Source organism: Mycetomoellerius zeteki, unplaced genomic scaffold (genome assembly GCF_001594055.1).
Source record: "Mycetomoellerius zeteki isolate Tzet28-1 unplaced genomic scaffold, Tzet1.0 scaffold206, whole genome shotgun sequence".
NCBI lineage: Eukaryota > Metazoa > Arthropoda > Insecta > Hymenoptera > Formicidae > Mycetomoellerius > Mycetomoellerius zeteki.
Window position 1 is genome coordinate 748,089 of NW_017257021.1, and position 22,667 is coordinate 770,755.

The 22,667-nt window shown below is 35.3% G+C and overlaps 1 protein-coding gene across 12 annotated transcripts in view; it reads right to left on the reverse strand.

The window, feature by feature from the left end:
• Positions 1 to 1,832: 1,832 nt before the first annotated feature.
• Positions 1,833 to 22,667, reverse strand: part of LOC108722523 (rap guanine nucleotide exchange factor 2) — a 116,112-nt gene continuing 95,277 nt past the window's right edge. For 4 of the 12 annotated variants that reach the window (XM_018447674.1, XM_018447673.1, XM_018447678.1 and 1 more), the window contains 15 exons: positions 17,319 to 17,420; positions 12,653 to 12,865; positions 12,217 to 12,569; positions 11,650 to 12,111; positions 11,276 to 11,568; positions 10,896 to 11,199; positions 10,574 to 10,805; positions 10,172 to 10,476; positions 9,887 to 10,071; positions 9,580 to 9,791; positions 9,202 to 9,433; positions 8,639 to 8,938; positions 8,230 to 8,547; positions 6,979 to 7,095; positions 4,011 to 4,491 (listed from right to left, as the gene is read on the reverse strand). In XM_018447674.1, the coding sequence (XP_018303176.1) occupies positions 4,091 to 4,491; positions 6,979 to 7,095; positions 8,230 to 8,547; positions 8,639 to 8,938; positions 9,202 to 9,433; positions 9,580 to 9,791; positions 9,887 to 10,071; positions 10,172 to 10,476; positions 10,574 to 10,805; positions 10,896 to 11,199; positions 11,276 to 11,568; positions 11,650 to 12,111; positions 12,217 to 12,569; positions 12,653 to 12,865; positions 17,319 to 17,420 (4,029 nt within the window). In that variant the 3' untranslated portion in view covers positions 4,011 to 4,090. Of the gene's footprint in view, positions 2,163 to 4,010; positions 4,591 to 6,978; positions 7,096 to 7,711; positions 8,046 to 8,229; positions 8,548 to 8,638; positions 8,939 to 9,201; positions 9,434 to 9,579; positions 9,792 to 9,886; positions 10,072 to 10,171; positions 10,477 to 10,573; positions 10,806 to 10,895; positions 11,200 to 11,275; positions 11,569 to 11,649; positions 12,112 to 12,216; positions 12,570 to 12,652; positions 12,866 to 14,110; positions 14,261 to 17,318; positions 17,421 to 22,667 lie in introns of those variants that run through there. The other 8 variants (XM_018447677.1, XM_018447675.1, XM_018447680.1 and 5 more) reach the window with 7 other exon arrangements.

Genomic DNA, 22,667 nt, shown 5'->3' on the forward strand with positions numbered 1-22,667 from the left:
CTCTCTTGATCCTTCGGGATTACTAGACAACTGTGTCGAAGAGTAACACAGTGTTTGTGGTTTTCGAGATTGATCGTTTAATAAAAGAAAGAAAACAAAATTAAAAGATAAATAAATAAACTTATATTAATAAGTAACGATAAAATTTAATAGCGATTCATTAAACGGGGATTTTATATGCCTTTTTCTTTCTTTTTTTTGGAGATGATTAAAAGAGAAAGGCAAGACGAAGTTTGGAATGTAATTAATAGAGATAAAAAAAGCACTGTGTTGACTCTCGATATTATTTCTTTTTGTCTTTCTTTCTCACATACACATTCACTCTTTCGCATTCTCCCTTATTCTTTCGCGTTTTTTCGATTTCCGCATACTTGGTAATCGCAAAAACGGTGCCTGGGTAATTAGGCCCTCTTTGCTAACGCGTCGATACGTATCGTGCACGTGAATTACAGTTTCTTTATAATACTTAAAAAGACTCAAGTCTCATGTAAGCAGACAAGAGCGCGCGCGCGTGTGTGCGCGTGTGCATCTGTGTGTGTGTGTGTATGCGCGCGCGTGTGCTGTGTACGTACACACATTTGTATCTGTGTATATATAATATACATGGCTAAATCTACTGTAAAATAAAGCCAACCGCTTCTCTCGTACCGACATGTAAAGTAGCGAAAAATGTTTTTTTTTCTTTTTGTCTTTGTCCTCGAATTCTACGAGATACGATTTGAAGAAGTTTCTTTCATACGTTGCAGATTACACTTGTAAAATTGAACAAATAACCCCAATTATTTATAAAATAACGCAGAGTATAAACCCAATGATAATATCGATGGTAAAGTATCGAATTAAAGGTTGAAATTAGAAAAATAATAATTTATTTGCAAGTTAAAATTAGTTAAGCATTCTATAAAAATAAATGGAGCAAAGTATATAATATTTCGTGACGTGTAAACGAATACGCTTAAAAAAATTACGTTGTGATAAACAAATATCTCGATCGTAGATTTCGAGAAACTCTTTTTCTTTTGTACTTGATTACGTCGTCATTAAAATTCAGCGAAAGCGTAAAAGTACACCAACTTTCCTTATAAAATTTGAATTGTCTGTACCAGAGTCAGATTGGCAATAGAAATCTTTTAAAAGGAAGGCGCTTAAAATGGAATAAATTTCCGTTTCGATTAACGTAAACGAAATCTAAAACGATTATGAGACGTTTCTATTTTGTTTACTAATAAAAAGACGAATCTTTTTAATTATTAAATATATAATGTTGATGAAACTATTGTTTTTTGTGTTTCAACACAAAAGCTAATCGCACTATTCTAAATAATGAATCTTTGTCTCATTTCTCGTAATTTCTCTGCTCCTCTTCCCTAATTACTATAACACTACGCTATTTACACCAACTTATGCTATTATGGGACACTAAAGATTAGCCTACTAAGTATATATTACAGGACACGCCGTCATACTTTCTCTGGCGACACGCAATATATATATATATAAATATATAACATCTTTGGACTTGGTTTTATTACACATTTATATAGAATATTACGATATAATTTTCTCTCCTTCTCTCATCTAATTCGCTTCTCGCTACCTCGTGAAAGCCCATGAGCGCTTACTTGAGAAACGTTTCTTCAGTCTAATAAAAGAAAAGTATTCTCCTACCGTCTTTTCTCTCCTGCTTACTGACATTTGTCAGTTATTTGTCGCTTTCCACGATACGTTGTACAAATATTTTAACGCTTGAGATTCTCGGTGATTCCTTCAGGTTCGTCGCGGTGACCCTTGGAAGACAAGCGTTCTGTTTAAATAAGAATAAACGCCTTTTCTCGTAGTAAAGTCTAAGTAGGTTCCATCAATATGAAAAATTGGCCCACGCCTCAAGAGAATGTCATGACATGTTAAGGGCCAAAAGCCATCGAATTAGGATGCTACAAACGCGAAACGACATTCGCTGTTATAGGAAGAAAGTTCGTGAGCGTCATCGATCTTTCTTGCATTCTCTTTTCGCTTAACGGTTCGCGCATAGCATCATCCGGCAACGATTTCTCTTTTGGCCGTGCAAAAGAAACAGTATGACAAAATTAACTAAACGATAATTGAGACTCGGCGAAACTCGTAGATCATTTAAACCGCCGACACTTGAGCGTCCTCGTCATCTGCAACATTTCAAAATGTGTTTGAGTAAATGACATATTAAAGTGCCAAATATGATCGAAGTACGAGAGACTCTAATTTATATCAACAGAATTTAACGCGTGTAATGCTACTCGATTTAATAATATCGGTTCAAATCGGAACAAAATATATCATAAGAATATTTCAATGCAATGTTACAATTTGATTGATAATGCCAAGATTTCTGCTAAAAAAATAAAAGCTGTTGTTAGAAATTTCCATGCTGCACAACGCAATATTATATGCAATATTATATTTTGTTTGTGCGTGTGCGTGTGTGCGCGCGCGCGCGTGTGTGTGTAACACAAAGCAATTTACAAGATGTAACAATAAATTTCTAAAATAATTTTGTTTTCGTCAAAGTGACAAGACTGTAAGCCGATACTTCCCGCAATCTAGTCCCTCTCGATCTGCATGCAAAGGGTAAACATTATCAACCGTTTTAGTTATCGTACAAGTTAATTTTTGTAAAGTTATATTTGTATTCGATGTTAATAAAAAGTGGAATAAACTTAGAGCCAAAAAATCAAATTTTTAATTGATAAAATTTTTGATGAAAAGTAGCAAACCGTTAACGAATATTTATAAAAAGTTAATCAAAGTTTATTTTTTTTCCCTAAAAATGTTATCACAGATATTTCCAGACAGTATGTTCAAAATCGGGACATAAGATGTCTTAAGGAAATATCTTCAAAATATTTTATAATTCTCTCATTTTGGATTTGTGTAATGCTCTACGTTTGTTTTAAGTTGCATTCCATTTTTCTCATAATACAGGATACAAATACGTTTTTACACGAATCAACTTGTACAATGACTGAAATGATTGATGATGTTTAATCTTCGTATACAGATAGAGGGAGATTCAAGTTCACACAACGGTGGGAAATAATGATTTACAGTATTGTAAATCGAACTTTGGTGAAAACAAAATTATTCCCGAAACTGTATTATCGCATCTCTCATATATGAGCAATTTATATTTATTCTTCATATCTTTATGCGTTAGAGTCTCTCGCTTATAAGGCGATGCCTATAAATATAATATATTGCATTTATTTCTCATCAATTTCTAAATTTCATACTTTAAAATAGATCAATTCGAAAAAAGTAATTGATGCAAATGAAAATGAACAGGATAAAACGTGCGACAGGGACAAGCAGCAAATCATGCCTAGGCATCACGCAAAAGATAAACAAATCGCAAAATTTAATATATCGTAACGTTTCAATGCAAAATTCAATGATGATAGGCAAGCTTGTGTATTGTGCAATGATCATTAACATAAATATTGACATAATGCAAACGAACATGATTATACATCACAAAATTATGTGACTATGCTTAATGAGTGCTACATGACAATCACACTGATTAAATACAAATTTTACAAACATGTTATATAGATATTTCGCTAATTTTATAAATATTAAATATAGTATTTATTTACATTGTGTACTAATAACCACATATATGCGTTAATTAATGCTAACTGTCATTGTGTTTATAATTACGTTCAATATTGTGTTTAAAAATATATTCGTTGTTATGTTCAAGATTTCATTTCAATATATTAAGTATGTCAATATATATACATTAAGTTTTTTTAAAAAATGGAAAAGATTATTTCCGAAGTGGCTTGCAAATATTTTTAAATTAGCATTACACATCAGAATAAAAGATCTAAAAATATAGTTATACATACATATCTGTTTAAATATGTAGATAATAGAAAAACTGGAAATATATAATATCAAAATAAAAATCATTTTCAATGCACGCACGGTAAAATAAAATATCCAACAGGAAAAAGTAATCAAAATGTTGCAAATTAATAGTCGTGAGAGTACAGTTTTAACGAAAGCTATTCTGACAGTAGTGAGCTGACAGAGTGCTTTCACCAACAAATCAGCACTCCTCGCCGTGCGTGAATGTTGACAACGAGAACGTAAGAAGCCTCAACGAGCGTAAACCGAATATATGTGTGTATGAGGGTGAGTATGAACCGTGTGTAAACGGTACAACGATTTTGCTAGATGTAGTACCATCTTCGTGATCGGTGCCTCGATAGGTGACCCCCTCGTGGCTGTTAGCACGACCGAGTCTGTGCAATCTCGCCATCTGCTGCGCAACTTTGTACGCCGGTGGTTGACGGCATTGCGGTGTGTTACTCATGCCGGATCGTATCGACGACGTCATGTTGCCCGCCATGGCACCCATCGTCGTCATTATGGTCGTGGTCCCCGCTCCGGGCGGTGGCAGCGGAGCTGGCATCCCTAGGCCCATGTTTACGCCTAATCCCGTAGTACCTGAAAACCCTCGACTCTCTCGATCTCTCTTTCTCTTCGTTCCGCCCCGCCTTTCCTCACCTTCTCAACATCCTCCATCTCGTTGATAAAGTAATTCACCTGCCATCGCAGACGTAGGCGTTTGTAAACGAGCGAGAATGTCAAGAAAAGCAAGCTAAATTTATTCCCGCTTATACTCATTCTAATTAATAGAGTAGGTATCAAGAGCCGAAATATCTTGTATATTATATAAAATTATAACATTAAATGTTAAATGCACTATCTTGCAAAATGAATTATATTAAAAAAATAGAATAAAATAAAAAGCTCTCGTTTTTATAGCATTTTACAATTACTTCACTCTCTATACATTTATTTACACTTTTGTAACGCAATATTCATTTGCGTTGTTACCATCTCTTCTGTTAATATTCAACACGGCCAACTATATTGATTGAAATTTTTTTTAGCTTTTTCATCCTTTAGTTAGAAGTAACACAAAAAAGTTACACCACTCGACTCGAATAATCACTGATGCCCGTTTTTACGAATGTAGATTAACTACTTTAATCTCGGTTCAACTTATTCTTCATCTTTTTTTAATTCTTGAAACTAGAAAAAGATGAAGAGTTACTACATAGAAACAAGTCTGAAAAGGATAACAGATAATCGCGCTCGCTTACAGCCAGATCCACGAGAAATACGCGATACGCGAGGTTTAATGGAAACCGCAAAAGACATTCATCGTTACCCGCCACACACAATCTACCCAAGAGGAAAGAAAAAGCATAATATTATTTTATATTAGTATCCTGAAAAGAACCCTCAATTATCTCCGCTAATACTACGGTATAAGCAAATATGCAAATGGAGCAAGTTCGATGCAACGCGTTGCATTTCTAGGCCACACTAGAAACGAACGTTAGTGCTACATTTATCGCCAGCGTGCGTACCAACAGATTCGTTCGATAATTGATAGTTTTACACACACGGCAACGTCACGCACCAGAGACTAAACACCGATTTTTCTCGAGAAAGGCAATCTCAAGTTGCTTACAAAACTCAAGATATATAAAGACGCTGAAAACCAAGATTACTTCTACCATTCGCAATACTTCAACATGTTTCACATGCATGAGAGCCATACTGTTTGCACCTTCAAAATAATGTATTCTGCTTTGAAGCGGCAAAGACAGCAAAATCAATGAATCAATGCAGGCCATTCATACGAAACAGGCAGACAGTCGCGAACTCACCTTGAGGAGTTGGGAGTTGATGATGATGATGATGATCGTGATAATGTTGGTGATGGTGATGGTGGTGATGATGATTGTGGTTGTGATTCTGATTGGCAGGAAGCGGAGGTAACACTGCTACCGCGTGAGGGAACGGAGGTGCTCCGCCTCTTATAACAGACCCTGCACCATACAGAGGCCACATACGACATATTTTTTTTTACAAAATTTACAAATTTATGCCGCTACTGAAAACGCGAAAAAAATCCTCGGAACGAATCGTCTTTATGCGATGCAAATATTTTTAAAAGCGCATGATTATTATGACGAATAACGCATGAAATACCGCCTGCGTGATCAAGCAAGTAGTAATAAGCTGTAAAGCGAATTTTAGAAGCGTTGGAACTTTAAAAAGCGATTAAAAGCACAGTTATTATGCTATATATGCAGCACTCGACGACGCGAATATCGATACAACATACGGCACGCAAGATTTAGTAATAATATTTCATTCTTTATATATATACGCTCGTATGATATTTACAGTAATCCGTTTAACACTTGAGGTACGTGGCCATGGGACATACGTTTTTCAGCGATAAAATTTAGCCAGTGACATAAATAGCAAATGATTACAATAAATAAAATAACTCATCAACGAAAATTCTTAATATTTAATATTTAACAGAGAGCAACAATTAAAATTTTATATATATGTATATATTTATTGTGTAAATAATTTATATACTCAAATCGTAACTGTGAATATTTAAGAATAGATACTAGACATCTCTCGGACGGTTTAATTCTCAACGCTACAAAATCAAACACGAAAATCACTTTCATATGTCTATAGCATGAAGATCTAGACACACCAAAATAATAATGCACTAGTTTCTCGATTCTAAATAATATCAACAGTACTTTTATTCAATACAAACGACTGACACGTAACCACCTGGCAACATAAAAATAGATAATGCAAAAATTAAAGCCAATGTAAAATAATATAAATATGAATGGATAGGTGTGTAAACAACTATAAAAATCTGACATAATAAAATATATTCAACTCTCGTCATGAGCGCGCCAAGAAGAATTCGATTTCTGGTGCCAATTTCCGATCCGATGGCATCGAACACCGCGAAAGAAACTACTATGTCTCTACTACTCTACTACGGTATGTCTACGGATCGGGCAAGAGGAACAGCACACGAGCACACTTCGCCATAATCCGTTCTCTCGTTTCACTTTCGCCTTTTTGATTACGTACCTTGCAGAGCGGAGTGCCGTCTTTGCGGTGGCGGTGGGCTGCCGCCCGCTTCCACGCTGCTCCCGCTGTGGCTGTCCAGTTGAGTGCTATGACCACTGTCACTGCTCGTCACCGAACCTACGCACAGGTTCCCAAGACACTTCTATCACTACACACGTTCTAACCGAGGGATTACGCCCTGACGCGATCGCTAAACGATCCTATTGTCTAATCGCGATGCTCATTCGCCTCTATTCATAATCCGTATCTTTTTGTTCTAGAGTAAACTGTTTCACAAAGAGAGCCGGTGCAAAAACCTAATTTAAACTGATTACTTCGCCGCACTCAAATTGCACGTCTCTCGCATGTTCCTATCTATATTTCTTTCTTGCTGTCTACAAACATTTATATCCTATCATTGGCAGAGCGTAATCAACAAGTATATTTTATGTGCGCGACTGTACGCCGTATTAAAATAACCGATAATATTTTACCGATTCCTTATACAACGTTCAGAAATCAGATTATACTCATTTAAATACTTAATTTATCATTCAATTTAGACTACGGCTGTGCAAATTATTTTATTTTCTATAACATTTACAAATTAAAATTATCAGGATTTATTGAAAATTTCCTACTTCGAATGCAGCGCTGTAGATACACCGATCTTATTAAAATACAACTCCGTATGTCCCATGGTATGAAAGTTTTGAATCGAAGCCGCAGTTCGTGAAATTAAGTTCGAGATATCTCTCTCTCTCTCTCTCTCTCTCTCTCTCTCTCTCTCTCTCTCTCTCTCTCTCTCTCTCTCTCTCCCTTGTGACGTCGGATTGAAAAGAAAAGCTCGCGCTATAGTAATCGGCGTACAAGATGCGTGTGTGAGTGTCGTGTATATATGAATCAACTAAATAACATGGAACATTTATGAATTGCGTAAACGGCTGTGCAGCGTGCATAATAATGAGACTCCTTGTTGCGAGACCTGACCAGTGTAAGTAACGAGCAACGAAAGTGCGTGATGGTGCTTTGCGAGATGCGTGTCTAAGTCAATTTAATCGATTAACATCTGTCCGTCTGTATATGATCTAAAAAGTCAATATGATCCATAAACAAAAAGCTATTGAAAGTACGCAAAATAAAATAACAAAGATCTATTTAGACGGAACAATCCATCTAAATGTATCTTTAGAAAATTCTAAAAAAAAAGAAAACGTATTGGACAGCATCTCGCTTCAAACCATTTCATAAAGAAAAAAAAATCGTACTCACCACTTGTTAAAGTTTTTCTTAGAGGCTGGAGATTGCTCAAACTAGTTACACTACTGCTCTCTGCACTGAGATCGACAGGCGGTGGTAAGCTGGCAGGTGTATCGCTGTGGGATCGTTCGTGCATTGGTACCCTGCTGCCGGATCCTACTCTTCTAGGTGCACCTGGACTAGGCTCTAAACCGCTTGAATGCAACGCTAATCCCGGTACAGGTAGCGGTGGTGCACAGTGCTTAGGTTGATATGGTCGTGTCTTGTGAGGATCAGACAGAGCCAACATCTTCCTAACTGCTTGAGGCGACGCGGCGCCGAATTTTGTACCTAAAAAATCCATAATATATAAATACAAATTACAAAATAAATTCTTCAAAAAAATGTATTACAGCGCAGTTGAGTATACAAATTCACCAACCTTGTATACTCTTCCTGCCTTCACTGGTACTACTGGCGCTACTGGTAGTCGACAGAGTAGGCGACGGATGCCTCCTTCCCCGACTGCCACCTAATGGTACCGCAGCTGCAACTGCAACAGCTCCTGCATGTGGTTCGCAATCGACAGAAAGTTGATGTAACCGTTCTTCATCGGTGATCACTTTCATGTTCGCGAGATAGGCCTTCACTCTTCGAACCATCTGTGCTTCCTCAAACATTTTTTTCGGATTTGGTGCAGCCGTGGATTTTTTTCGTCGTTTCACCGTTGCAGTTTGACCACCTGTAAATCGCGATAACGCAAATGTATAAATATTGCATTTAAAACTAGAAATAATAAAAAAAAAACAACATAAGAAACTCAAATTAATATTGAATAAAGGCCAATAAGAGGGATGCCACAGTTATTATGAGCATATAATATTATAATGTTTTATTAGTGTAATTACTTTACATTCTTCATATATATTAATTTCAATGTTTACACATTTCGACTTGTTTTAAGCCATCTTCAACGATATGTAATAAGAAAAATAAGAAACTCACCTTGATTCCCAGTAGTCATTTGGTTCAAAGCTACCATTGCAGAACTTGGTGGTTGTCCACCCCTTTCTAACATAGTTAGTAAATCATAAGGTGAGGAACACATATTTGTTAATGTTCTCACTTCCTTCGCGATCATTCTGAGTTTTTCAAAATTTACTAGACCTTCTACTCTTGAGTCATTACCAAGATGTATAAAGGTCAAGTCCTTTTTCACGACTGGATAGAAAGGTATCTGAAATAATCATTAAACTCGCTAGTAATAATTTAAAGTCAATATAGTGCAAAAACTTGAATCAGAAATAGATAGTAAATAACAAATTGTAAAATATAGAAGTAAACGTTAATAAAAGATAATTTTGTTACAAAATAATGACTCACTATGGGTGGTTGTGTTTGTTCAGACGCTACCAATTGTCGATATTTACTCATATTACGGCTGGGATCCATTAATTCTTGTAAATCACTGAATAATCTTTGATATTTAGTTGGCAGTTTTTCCCATGAAGCTCTTAATCTCGATACTGAGCCATGACCTAAACCGGATACGATCGCGAACATGGAATTGAAATTCTTGCACTCCTTGCATTGACCTATACAGAAAAACATTGATGTAAAATATATATATGAATATATATATATATATATTAATGAGATAATAATACAGAAAAAAGATCCAAATACTTACGCGCTATTTTAATAAATTGCTTTATAATCTTACTGCGCCGTACGAGATTATGTTCCGAACAAACTTCCGTTACAACCCAGAACATTTCTCTGTTGACTAGTTCTGCAAACTGACTGAGCATAGGCACACCATACCTACTCTTCAATTCAAACAGGTCATCCACATACTCCGTGGATTCGATTTGTCTGTAACAAAATATGTAATAAATGCAAATTTTCGAATTTTATACATTTCATGAAATATTAAATTATCTGAAACATTAAATTATCTGAAATATTAAATTACCTGAATATACTGAAGTCTTGCAGAGTCAGTTGTATTGCTACTTCCACGGCATTCAATTGCAGAAAGTGTACTTGAGACTCTCGAATAAGTTCCGGAGCTTGATCGTCAGCTACTAAAGTTTCGGAAATTCCGTTAGTTTTCAAGTAGTATCGAGAGCTTAATCCGATCCGTTCAGCTAGATTCTGTAATTGATCTGGTAATCTACGCTGTTTAATCATACCACCTTCGCCGACGCTTACTTCCGCCAGAGAGAAATTCGAACTACTTTCTGTTATGCCAAATTCTTGAAGTGCAAGCATTACTACCTACAATAAATTAATGCATCGTTATATATATGTATAACCCAAACATAATTCGTGTTTTTCTTTAATTCTTTAATTTTAGCCGTATAAATTTATTTACCTCATGCGCCGTTGTTTCTTTGTGAATAAGAAGATATTTGCAGGTTTGATCAGCTTTATATACCTTGAGCACATGTTCAGGATAATCGTTTGCTCTCAAATCATCGTAACAATAAAGCGACGTAAGATCTGGATTACTCTTCGAATGATATAGATTAGTAGTAGTTTGCGTAAGCCCTGTTCCCGGTGGTGTGTGCGGTGGAGCAAGAGGATCATCCAAATGTACACCGTCGCTATTAAAATTGAAAAATATTTTGTGCCAATAAAGGATTCATGTAGATTTAATTATTATTTATGCACAATACTTTAATCAATACACTCACTTGATCGTATTCTTTGGCAGTATGTTCATTTTCATAAGTGCTTTCTGTAATCGCCGTTTAGGTCCAAGAGTCATAAATCCCTTATGCTCCTTTTTAGAGTCTTTACACGGTGACACATTGTTGTCCGGGATTAATAATGGTACTCCACCAATCATGGGATTTAAAGGATTTACAGGAGTCATGGGATCTACATGTGTCGATAGTCTAGCTCGTGGATCTGATTGAAGCCTCGGTATTTCCGGCTTACTTGTTCTACCTCGAGGTCTCGGAGAATTATCTGGCATTTGAAGCATTTCTTTGAAAGCTGTAAAATCAAATAATTTTGAAGATAAAGAGAGAATATTTTCCTGATTTATTTCTGGTTTATAAATTAAACTCACCAAGTAAATTAGATTTTACAGTTATACTGAGATGCGTAGAAGCCCTCAAAATATCAAGAGCTTTCGCATGATTTACATGCTCGAAACTTTGGCCGTTTACTTCTAAGATCTGGTCACCTCTCTTTAAACCGACATCTTCAGCCTTGGATCTCTTGTCAACTTTTGAGATAAATATACCAAAACCTCTCTCAAATCCTCCTAAAATGCTAAAATTTAGGACCTCATCCCTATTTGGCCTGGCTAACGTTACATTCCGCGTTCTCGCTTTCGCCGCACATGCAATATTTAACAACCTGAAATTTCAGTTATAAGTAATTATTATTTTTCTTAATGTTTTAATATATTTCCTTTGAAAAAATAAAACAGAAATTTACCTTTGCTGTCCTAACATTTTCTCTCTTTCCAGTCCAGTTTCAAATGCTTCTAAAAATTCCATCATCGCTGGATCAGTCTCGAAATCGGTAAAATGATTATTCACCCATAAGAGCACGACGCGAGCAACGCGATCTCGCACTTGTGCTTGATCAAACCACTCCAACAGTTGACTTGCGACTAACAACGGACTATCAATAAACGTTCGATGAGTCAATAAAAAATCTTCCACATAAGTAGGATCTGTAATACTGTTTTCTTCAATGAGCTGTAACATCAAACGCTCTGGCGTTCCCCGAATCACCACGTGACCTCTTCGCGCTGCACCATCCAAAGCTCCCCGCAATTCAGTCACTAAAATTACCCTTCCATTCTCTTCATGTCTCCTGGTATTCTCTTCGCCTTGATGTTGTATTCGAAAATAATCTGCCTGCGTGACACAAACAAATTGACAATCGTCGCACCTGCAAACAGAAAATTGCATTTTTTATACTTTTGTATATCTTTCTAGGCTTCTTTGTATATCTTTTACGGCTTATATGAAAGTAGAAAAGAATCATATTACGAACTTTGTTCTCATAACTCCACGATGTAGCAGCCTCTCCATAGTAGGCAAGATACCAAAGCTATCACCGAGACCGAGTTGTTCAATCTCACCATTGCTATGCTCAATCTCAACAGCACCGTTGATTAACACGCTCCAACTGTCGAGTTCCTCGCCGTCATTCAGGACCACCATTCCAGCACGATCGACTACCGCAAACACCATCACAGCGCACAGCGCTCTTCTAACAGCCATAGTCATATTTGTGAAAGCTTTTAATTGTTGCGTAAATTCTAAAAGCGTTTCTATGTCGTCTTCTGTTCTCTCAACAGGATCTTTCTCTAAACATTCTCGTACAGGATCACGTACCGTTAAACTCTAAAATATTATAACAATAAACATTAGAATAGCATCTAATGCATTTCTAGAAAACAATAAAATAAATAAACAATAATACTTACGTCCATGCTTTCTGCCAGATCTTCCTCCTCATCGCTATCAACAATGGACTCCACAAGACCTGACAAATCCACTTCATCAGGATCTGCGTCTAACGAACTTTGTACAGACGTCATAGTGTCGGATCCACTGTATGCTGAACTTGTGTCACTTGAATGACTGCTCCTGTTTGATTTCTGATATAGCTCTGGTCTGCCTGTAAGGCCCTGTGAGAACTAAAAAAAAAAACATTTTAATAACTTATTTAGTTATTTCCAAATTTTTTAAAGATCCACATACATATTTTTTGCTAGATTTTATCATAAAATTTACAAACCATCTTTAAACATTATTTATATAATTAAGGAATAATATTTCATATCAAACTTTTTATAAAATATAGATTAATAAATTTAATCTCTTCCATATATTTTTTTCCAATGCTAAATATTCCATGTTTATTATAGAAAATTATATATTAAATCAATATAAAATTTTGATACAAGATACAATGTATCCAAGGAATTTGCAATGAGATATAAATTCTAATTTGTAACGAGATTAGAAATCTAATCTCTAATTATTACAGGAAAGATTACACAAGTACATAATAGATATGTATAATGTTATATTCAAAGAGATATTTATGATAAAAGTTAGTAATAGATTAAAGAGAAACAATAAACAACTCGAAAAATATAATACTGAAAGAAATTTATTTGTCATTTACACATAAGCAGTCATTTGAACATTATAAAAATACATTGATGTGAAATATAAGGTAATAGCAATAATTTAAACATATGTTCCATGTAACTTAACTTTCCTTTGAATTATCAACCTAACTAGGTACCGACAGTACTGACAATAATAACGAGCAATTCAAAAACTGCCCAAAATAATGAGTCGGAAGGAAAATCTACGAAAATGATTCGCAATGCTGTTTCTGAGCATTGGAGACAACCTATATCCGCGTATAGTTCTACGCGCGGAACAAAAACATAGACGACGCCGTTCGCTAACAGCGCAAAGTAGGAAATACCAAGAATGGGCGTGATTAGGACAGGCTCTAGTTCGCGGTTAGGTTAGGTCGTACAGCGACATGACATCACGCTCGCACGCACGTATGTATGTACATACTGGTACATACGCAGACCGTGCGAGCATCAGGGCGCGGGTGTATTTCTCGCGCGCGTTCACATACATGTACATATTCGTCATCCAAACAAAACACCTACGAACGACGAAGCTGTTGTCATATCATCGCGAGGGGAGGCCGCAGCAGGCCGCAGCAGGCCGCAGCACCGCAGCGTGCAACAGAGATGCGTATATGTATACACCTCGCGTTCTCCGAGGACAGGACTCCGAGAACTCGCTTTCCCAACGGAGCACGAGCGCTCGCGAGAGAGGGAGACGAAGAGAAGAAGGGAGCCAAGGCCATTTTGAGCATATCTCTCAAGGAGGAGACTCGAGACACTCACTTGATACACGCCGAACGCGTCCATCGTGTCAGCGGAATCCACAATTCTCCTTGTTGTTCTCGTCTTCCTTCTCGGCAGAAACAATCACGACAGATCCAACGAATCGTCAACGGAACGCGTCCGCATTTTCCTACGCGCTTTATCCGCCTCGTCCAATTGTTTTTCTCTCACTGGCGACACTGGCCGACTGGCGTGCCGCTCCGCCGCTATGCGCGTGGAAGCTGGTGGAAGCGGGCGCGACTCGCAACAGTCGCAACAGTCACAACGCGTCTGAACCTCTTTGCACAGCTTAGCACGATGCTCGTGATGCGTCCGTCTCTCGTCCGCGTTGTCGTCACTGCCGTGTCGTCAGCTTAGCGGACATAGGACTGCCTCGTCTCGTCTCGTTTCGTCTCGTCTCGTCTCGTCCCGCCACCACCCGCACCACACCACGACTCACGACGCGTCGTGCCGTGCCGCTCAGTGCCGCCGCTGCTGCCGCTGGCAATGCTAGCAATGCTGGCATTCCCTTCGGATCGCAGCGTAGTCACGTGATGATTCGCCGTACCCGTACCGTGCTGTCCGTGCCTTGAGCCGTGAGCGGCTCTTCAGGACCGTGTCAACTGGGAGAGCACACCACGCCACGCCGCGCCGCGACGCCCGGAAAGAGAGGGGAGATTGCCAAGCCACCTGTAGCTTCCACGCACGATTCCGCTTTTTCTTTTTTTAATTTTTTACCTTTTTTTTTAGAAAATTCCATATGAATCTCTTCACTGTTTTGTTTGTAAATATGTCGCATATTTCCGATTACAAATGCAATCGAAACTACGAAATTACAAATCTTGATTCTTGATAATCCGATAAAACTGACATCGGAACTTTAGACGCAAAAAGTTCGAATTGTATTTGATTTTCCTATATGTGATCATATTGAAATTTACTACAATAAAATAATTGTTTATGATATATACAATTTATACGTATAATTTTATCATTTAATAGAAGTTTAAGAAGTCAAAATATATATATATATATATTGCAATACTACAGTATATATGGCACGATCATCCATACATCCATGATCATTAATCCATAAAATAAAAGAGAAACTAAAGAAAAAAATCATACAGAACAGTTAATATCCATATATCGAAAAATACTTTGATATCGACTAGGAATTCAATTAAATTTCATTTCCCACATAAAGTTGAAACGATAGCTGGAAGTTTAATGAAATTTCGTTGTCCATATTGCATGGGGATTAAATTAAATTTCCTTACACTGAATATACGCACATATTTCTAGTAAATCCAGTATCAGTATTCGTAATTTCACAGTAGCTCGTAAACGCGACACAAATTTGCATCTTTATAATCTCAATATTTACAGGCAAACTGTACAGCCGTTGCATGAAAACGCATCCTGCCTTGTTAACATAATATATAAAACCATTGTTATGAAACTGACCTCATTATAACACACAGTCACATATACGTAGTTGCGGTGGCGGCGATGCGCAAATGAAATTTCACACAGAAATTTAAAACAAGGTGAAAATTACAAAATAATAATCGAAATAATTTACTAATGCCTATAATTGGAGATATAACTATATGCGGGGAAAAGAGTAATTAAGTGTAATTTGCGTACAACAGGGAAGAGAATTTAAATAATAACTGTTTGATTCGTGAGAGGATTAGTTTGGGATTTCGAAGCGATTTGATGATGACAGATTATGAATAATTACGAGTTTACTTTACATGGAAGAAGAATAAAGATTATGAGAGACGTATAAAACTCTCCTACGTTTGAATTTTTTTAAATTATATATGTCTATCATATGTCTATCACAAGCTAATGCAAAATACATCTCATTAAACACTAACTTGCTTCTTATTAAATAATTACTTTATAGGTCAGACTTTTATAAACCTGAAAATTAAAATTGCAATCACAACAAAACACCATTGCAGTTTCAAATCTCGCTGATAATAATCATTCAACATTTGAAAAAAATTAATGAGAAATAAAAGACACATAATTAACTTTACGATAATTACTTTAGATGTAGATTGCAGACATTCAATAACGATTGAATAATGGTAAGACAAAAATAACCGAGATTAAAAATACGCCCGATACTGTAATGTAGTTTCCTTCGACTTGCATACCCACGCGAATGTCGGCAGCCAACGAAACGTCATAAGGATATTGCAAAGCACGCTCGAGAAGCTGATCAAGAAAGAACGCACCGATGCTCCCGCGATTAATATTCATCAGCCTTCGCGATTAGTTAATCGCCATGCGGAACAATAAGCAAACAATGATGTAAATTGACGCCAATAACGACACCTGAATTGATCTTAAGTAATCTTCTCTATAGAAAGTCACTGTTGGGTGATGGTGTAAAATGCGCTTAAGGAGTCGACGGACGGTCGATCGAGCTGGATCGAACCGCAAAGGAACAAGATAGAAAGAGACGAAACGAGATGTAACGAGAGAGAAAGAGAGAGAGAGAGAAATAGAGAGAAAGAAGGATGAGACAGGAGAATGAGGATAGAGAAACGCTGCGCTCTCTCTCTCTCTCTCTCTCTCTCTCTCTGGTCCGCTCAAAGCATCTATCCAGCAAGGAATAGTAACCGCTCAAAGGCCACTGTCCGACCCGACGGATGATTTATACGACCCGTTATGTCGTTCGTACTCGTGTATCTCACTTTTCCTTTTGCCCCGCGCCAACACACTACTTTCCAAATTGCTTCTTCCATTCAACTTTTTGCCCGCCGGAAGGACGAATGTGCTGCAGGTACTCTGCCGCACACGTTTGGAGCCAAATCGACGAAATCTTTATTATCAAATTATTCGTGAGCATCTCGTGACTATTTACATAGGCGGACTGATATCTTGCATCATCCGCCATTGATTTTGATAATTTTATCATTCCTCAATCAGAAAGTAAGACAAGCTTCTATATAGGCTTTCTGAGGTCTCAAAAAATTATTAAAAATGTTTACTTCACATACAATTTTCTTATAGGTAAGTTTTATAAATTTCGAAGATAGAATTTTATGGATAAGACAAAGGTATCTTATCAATCGTAACAAGTATTAAATTATTTTTATTTAACAATTATGTGCTCAGAAACAAGAAAATGGAATATTTTCGTCAATAAAATTTCGGACTATAAGATTGTCATTTTAAATAAATAACTAAAAAAATAAGAGCTGTTTACCGTGTCATCGAAGACCAGATTGACCTGTCGATGGTCGGTTATGGGATGGGGATGCGGTGGTCGATGCATCCTCCCTCCACCATGGACTTCCGGGTAGTCGATCTGCAAATAAATACAATTTATAATAAATTGATAAGTAAATTATAAATAAATTGTGTATAGAGCGTACAATTTATTAATATTCAGTAAGTGATTATGCGAGTGTTTATAATAAAGTATTTGAATATATATATATATAATCACCGAGGAATGATTGCCTGATCGCCAGTTTGTAAGCGTAACTTGATATCGTTTGCTATGTATCTACCTTATGTTGATTATTACTTTTAATCTAGATTATGGCATATAATACACAATTGCACAACACATCTAATGAAAAATAAATCTAATGAAAAATAAATAAAGATTTGTATAAAGATAACAATAAATAAATTTTACATTTATGATATGAGGCGTCTATAATGTCTTTCCCCCTAAATGCGTGGTGATAATTTCATTTGCGGATGCATTGAATATCGCTGCCTTATTTTTACGCTCTATGCAATACACTTTTGAAAAAATCATCTCATCTCCTATAATAATAATCGGTTTATATAGAATGAGTCCCGCTACTACTTTAAAAAATGTTAAAAACATATAAATTCCGATTTTTGCATCTATTTTCAATCAGATATCTTCATAATTAAGTATAATAAACTCACTTAAATGTCATTTAAATGTCAAAATAAGAAAATTAATTGGATTCTAGAAATTCAAATAAATTAAATTTAAAGTCAAAACAAATAAATACAGAGGATGTTATATAAATACAGATATCTTGATAAATTATAAGATGTACCGAAAACGGTATTATAATGACAAGCTAGATTTTATTTTTTGTGAATTATAAAATACTATATAAATTGGATTAAAGAATGATTTTATTAGTTTATTTGTATTCCTAAAATTTACTTTATTAAAAGACTTAATTATCTAATTACTTCAAAATTACTATCTAGTTGCGCGTATATATATATATATACAAGGTGAGTCATATACTTAAAGTATACTTAAAAATTTCGTGAGCGTATTCGTGGATAAAAAGGAAGAAGAAATGTTCCTAGAACAATAGACATAAATGCAGAGTAGTATCAAATAATGACTTTATTTTTAAGAAAGTTTTACGTGGGTATTTTTTTAACAAGAGATGTTCAAAATCTCCTCCACACATGCCTGAGCATGACGTGCACATGACTGGCGCATTCATTCGTAAACATTAAGATTTTATTACTTCGATAACAAAGCATTTTTGCGGCTAAATGTTCAAAGAAGCATTTCTTCCTCCTTTTTATCCTTTTATCTAATTTGAATTTATTACTAGATGTTTTAGATAATTTAGATAATACAGTGTGCTTAATCCAACTTTTCTGTGACAACATAAAATAATACAGAATAAATATGTATTTAAGATGTGACGAATGATAATATTTATAATAATAATCATAAGCATAACTTCATTCTAACGCAAACAATATATGATCGAAAATAAAAATAAATAATGAATAAAAGATAAGTAGACTAATTATCAGACTTGATATTAAGTAGATACACTGCACGATAACTTACAGTGTTAAATTATCCTAGATTTTAAGAGATGATATGCATAAAAAATAATGTGCGATGAAATAGCAGCAGATGGTACTCGAAATTTGAAATATATACTCTGAAATTTGAAAACTGAATTATAAATGCACGAGCCAATCTACTAACAAATCAAATTCCATACAAATATATGTACTGTATTAATTATAAACAATTTTAATTCCAAATTGGAAAACTTTATGACAGCATCGCAAAACGTATCCATTGATATATTCATCGAGTTCTCAAAGAAAAACGAAAAAAAAATAAATAATAATTATTCTAATTAATAACAGATTTCGCAAATTTGTTATGAAAGAACCATTGCTATTAATTGGATACTAGAGTATTATCGAAAAGTTACCATTTCAATATTTTAATTATCAGCTGATTATGATAATGTCAGCTGCTTTTTGCTCCTCGCGACAGTCTCTTTTTCGGTTGACAGGCAACAGTATTCATTGCTGAACAGCAAGGGAAAAAAGGATGAAAGAGACAATGAGACGAGTGCGCTTCAGGCCGGAACTCGTAGGCCGGACTTCCGGTAGATATGCTGGTTATACGTTCCATTCACGGAACCGCTCCCTCGTGACTCGATTGTTACAATGAATGTTTAGCCAATTTTGGGATGAAAGTTCAGTTTCCATAGGTGATCAATTGATCGAACGACACGATGTTCCGATTCGGCATTTTGCATAATGCATATATCGTCACGATAAAAAAAGTAGCGCCCCACACATTGCATTATTCGTTATATTGCGTGGAAAGTGACATAACACGTTACTTGCGTATTTTTTCGAATGATTCAAACACACACATATTTAATTTGTCCTACATAATCATTAAAAGAATTGCAAACTAATGCCGCGACATTATGTTAACATTAACGTTCTCGTACAATAGCTGTAACCGAATAGTACATTTTACGATTACAGTCTCTCTTCTCCTCTCCTTACTTAATAATTTAATACTGAAAACACTCGCGAATTTATAATTAGCAATCGAAAGCGTAACGCAATCGTGACGCAATTTATAAACGAATAAATGCAGAATGTGCACGTGTTTTTGACGTAACAACTGAATTGTAAACAATTATCGCATATTAAGTATAAATGCAAAACAATGGCAAATTATTTAAGCAAAAATGTTTTACGATGCGTTTAATTATGCCACATTCTACATGTCCGAAAAATACATTACTATCACATTTTCATCAAATTTCATATATACTTAATCCCTATTAAAAATACATCGATCCTCTTAGTATTTTTTATATCATAAAAATTAAAATTTGATATATATAATAAAATTATATATCAAATATCAAATAGATAATAAATAACAACAAAAAAATTCCATAACAAATTAGAAATAAAATTATCAGTTATTTGTACATTAGTCATTCAAAATTATGTAGAATATAGAGAAATGATTAATCGACCATAGAAAAAGTATTAATACAACAGATAAAAGTTGTACGACACTTTAGACGAGTATTGAAACGAAGTGCAGGATGAAATAATATTTCAAAATATAAAAACGTTATTTGCTCTCAGTCTTGACCATTCTTTGCGAGCGGCTAATGATGGTTAAATGAGAAATATTCTCTCAATTATATGCTCTCATTCATTCCGTTCTCCCACATTATGTTCTCAATCTCTGCATGAGACCTTCGACCTACGCGTGTAGGCGGCATACGTTCACATGTTCACAAATACATCAAACAAGACGTACATATGATCGCGAGATGTCAACTCGCTTTGCCTCCTCGTCTTTCCATCGATTTCGACCAGAACGTTAATGACCTCGTTTCGTTCGTATCACTTCACATGCAAGGTTATCAACTAATTATAAGAGGAGCAGATGCCTTGAATTAAGATATTGATATGTAATCGAAACTTGTGTGTGTGATATGAAATATACGACTGTTTCCTCAACGGAAGAAGATAAACCAGCGATTAAAATCATTACAAAAGATAAAAAATCGTGCGTTTCACCCGCAGCAGATGTTTAGCATGAATTGAAAAGGAACCTTTATTTCATTTTATTTTTGTAAATATGATACTACCAGGGTTGGTAAAAAAACATGTTTTAAACGTGTTTTAAACAATTTAAAACATGCTAAATTGATGTTTTTAATATGTTTTTTAAATATGTTTTTTTATAGTACTGTTTAAAACATATTTGAAGCATTAAAAACATATTTAAGACAAAACACAGTACGTTTTATTCTTAAAAAAAAAACATTAGTATTTACCAATCCTGGATAATGCTTTCTTCGATATATACGTACGTGTTTTTATTTTTATTAAATATCACATTTTCGCTTCTCATTTATTGACTATTAGTACAATTTACGCAACGCATGTACATTTGTGCAAATCAACACAACACATATATATATATATATAGGATATCAATATATTACTATATATACAAATTTCGTGCAGACTGTATAAATTAAGACAAAATAATATCTAAATTAAAAATGAAAAAATAAATTTATATATAGTAATCTAAATAAATTGTGTAATATATTTGAATTTACAGCTTAATTTTATTTTGAATTTTTTTCGTCAAAAATAATCTAAAACGAAAGTGCTTTTCATTAACTGTCGACGCAACTTTCGCGCAAATATTTTTGTTCTTAAGTTTCAAAGTAAACATTAACAAGTTATAAAAACAAATTTGCATCATATAATTTATTCGTAATAAATTAACTTTTCAAGATTTAAGATGAAATCGGCCTCTCTTTACCTCGGACGATACAATCGATAGAGTTCTCGGTGTACCAGGCCAGCTTCTGGACAATGAGCGACCTTTTCGTTTTCTTACGACGACCCGAGGTCGTCCAGTCCTGCTTGTATGTTTCAACATCGCAAACTCAGGTATAATTCAGTCGAAATTACAGAATGTCTATTTGTATACCACAGCGCCACGTGGTTCCTTCTTTGCCATCACTACACAAATCGATCCATGGATGTCATATCTCAATAAGCCAAACAACCATGTATTACCAGATTCGATGTTTCACACAATATCTATTTTCCAACAATTCGTCGATACGTTTTCACGTTAATCACTCATCAAACAACACTTTGTAGATTTAGGCCGCACAAAAATCGGACACTGCGTTGTAAATGTCAAACGATATTCCACATTAACGATTGAGATTTACGAGAGCACAATGATAACTAACATACCATGAACGCTTTCATCTATACATAATCGCGGCGATTCTATCGTTTTATGAATGAGACCTTGCAAATTTTATAACTTCAACATCAACGTCAACTAAATCGACATCCAATAAAATTGTTAACATAATTGTATCCTGCTCGTGTTTCGCGTTTGACATACGTACGCTCTCACGTACGTTGCGTCTCGTGGAGAACTGAATCGTTCACAATTCTTGAAGAGGGCCAAAGACCGACCTGCTCCGGTCACGTGATTTACGCTCAGGAACGTAGAAAGGCTTATCGTATGTCGTAACGTATAATTTTCCTGTCGACGCCGGAAATTGAAAATTTGATATGAAATTAATGGCGAATAAAAAATTTCATTCTAAATAACTCATGATCGCAAAAAACTTGGTAAACTTAAGTCGGAACAGGTATTCAAAAAATTCTAAAAGATTAAGAAGTGAGTAACAATTAATAAAGTGAGTATAGTATAGTTTATAATATGTACAAAAAATAACTTAATACATAATAAAAAATATAGCTTTAT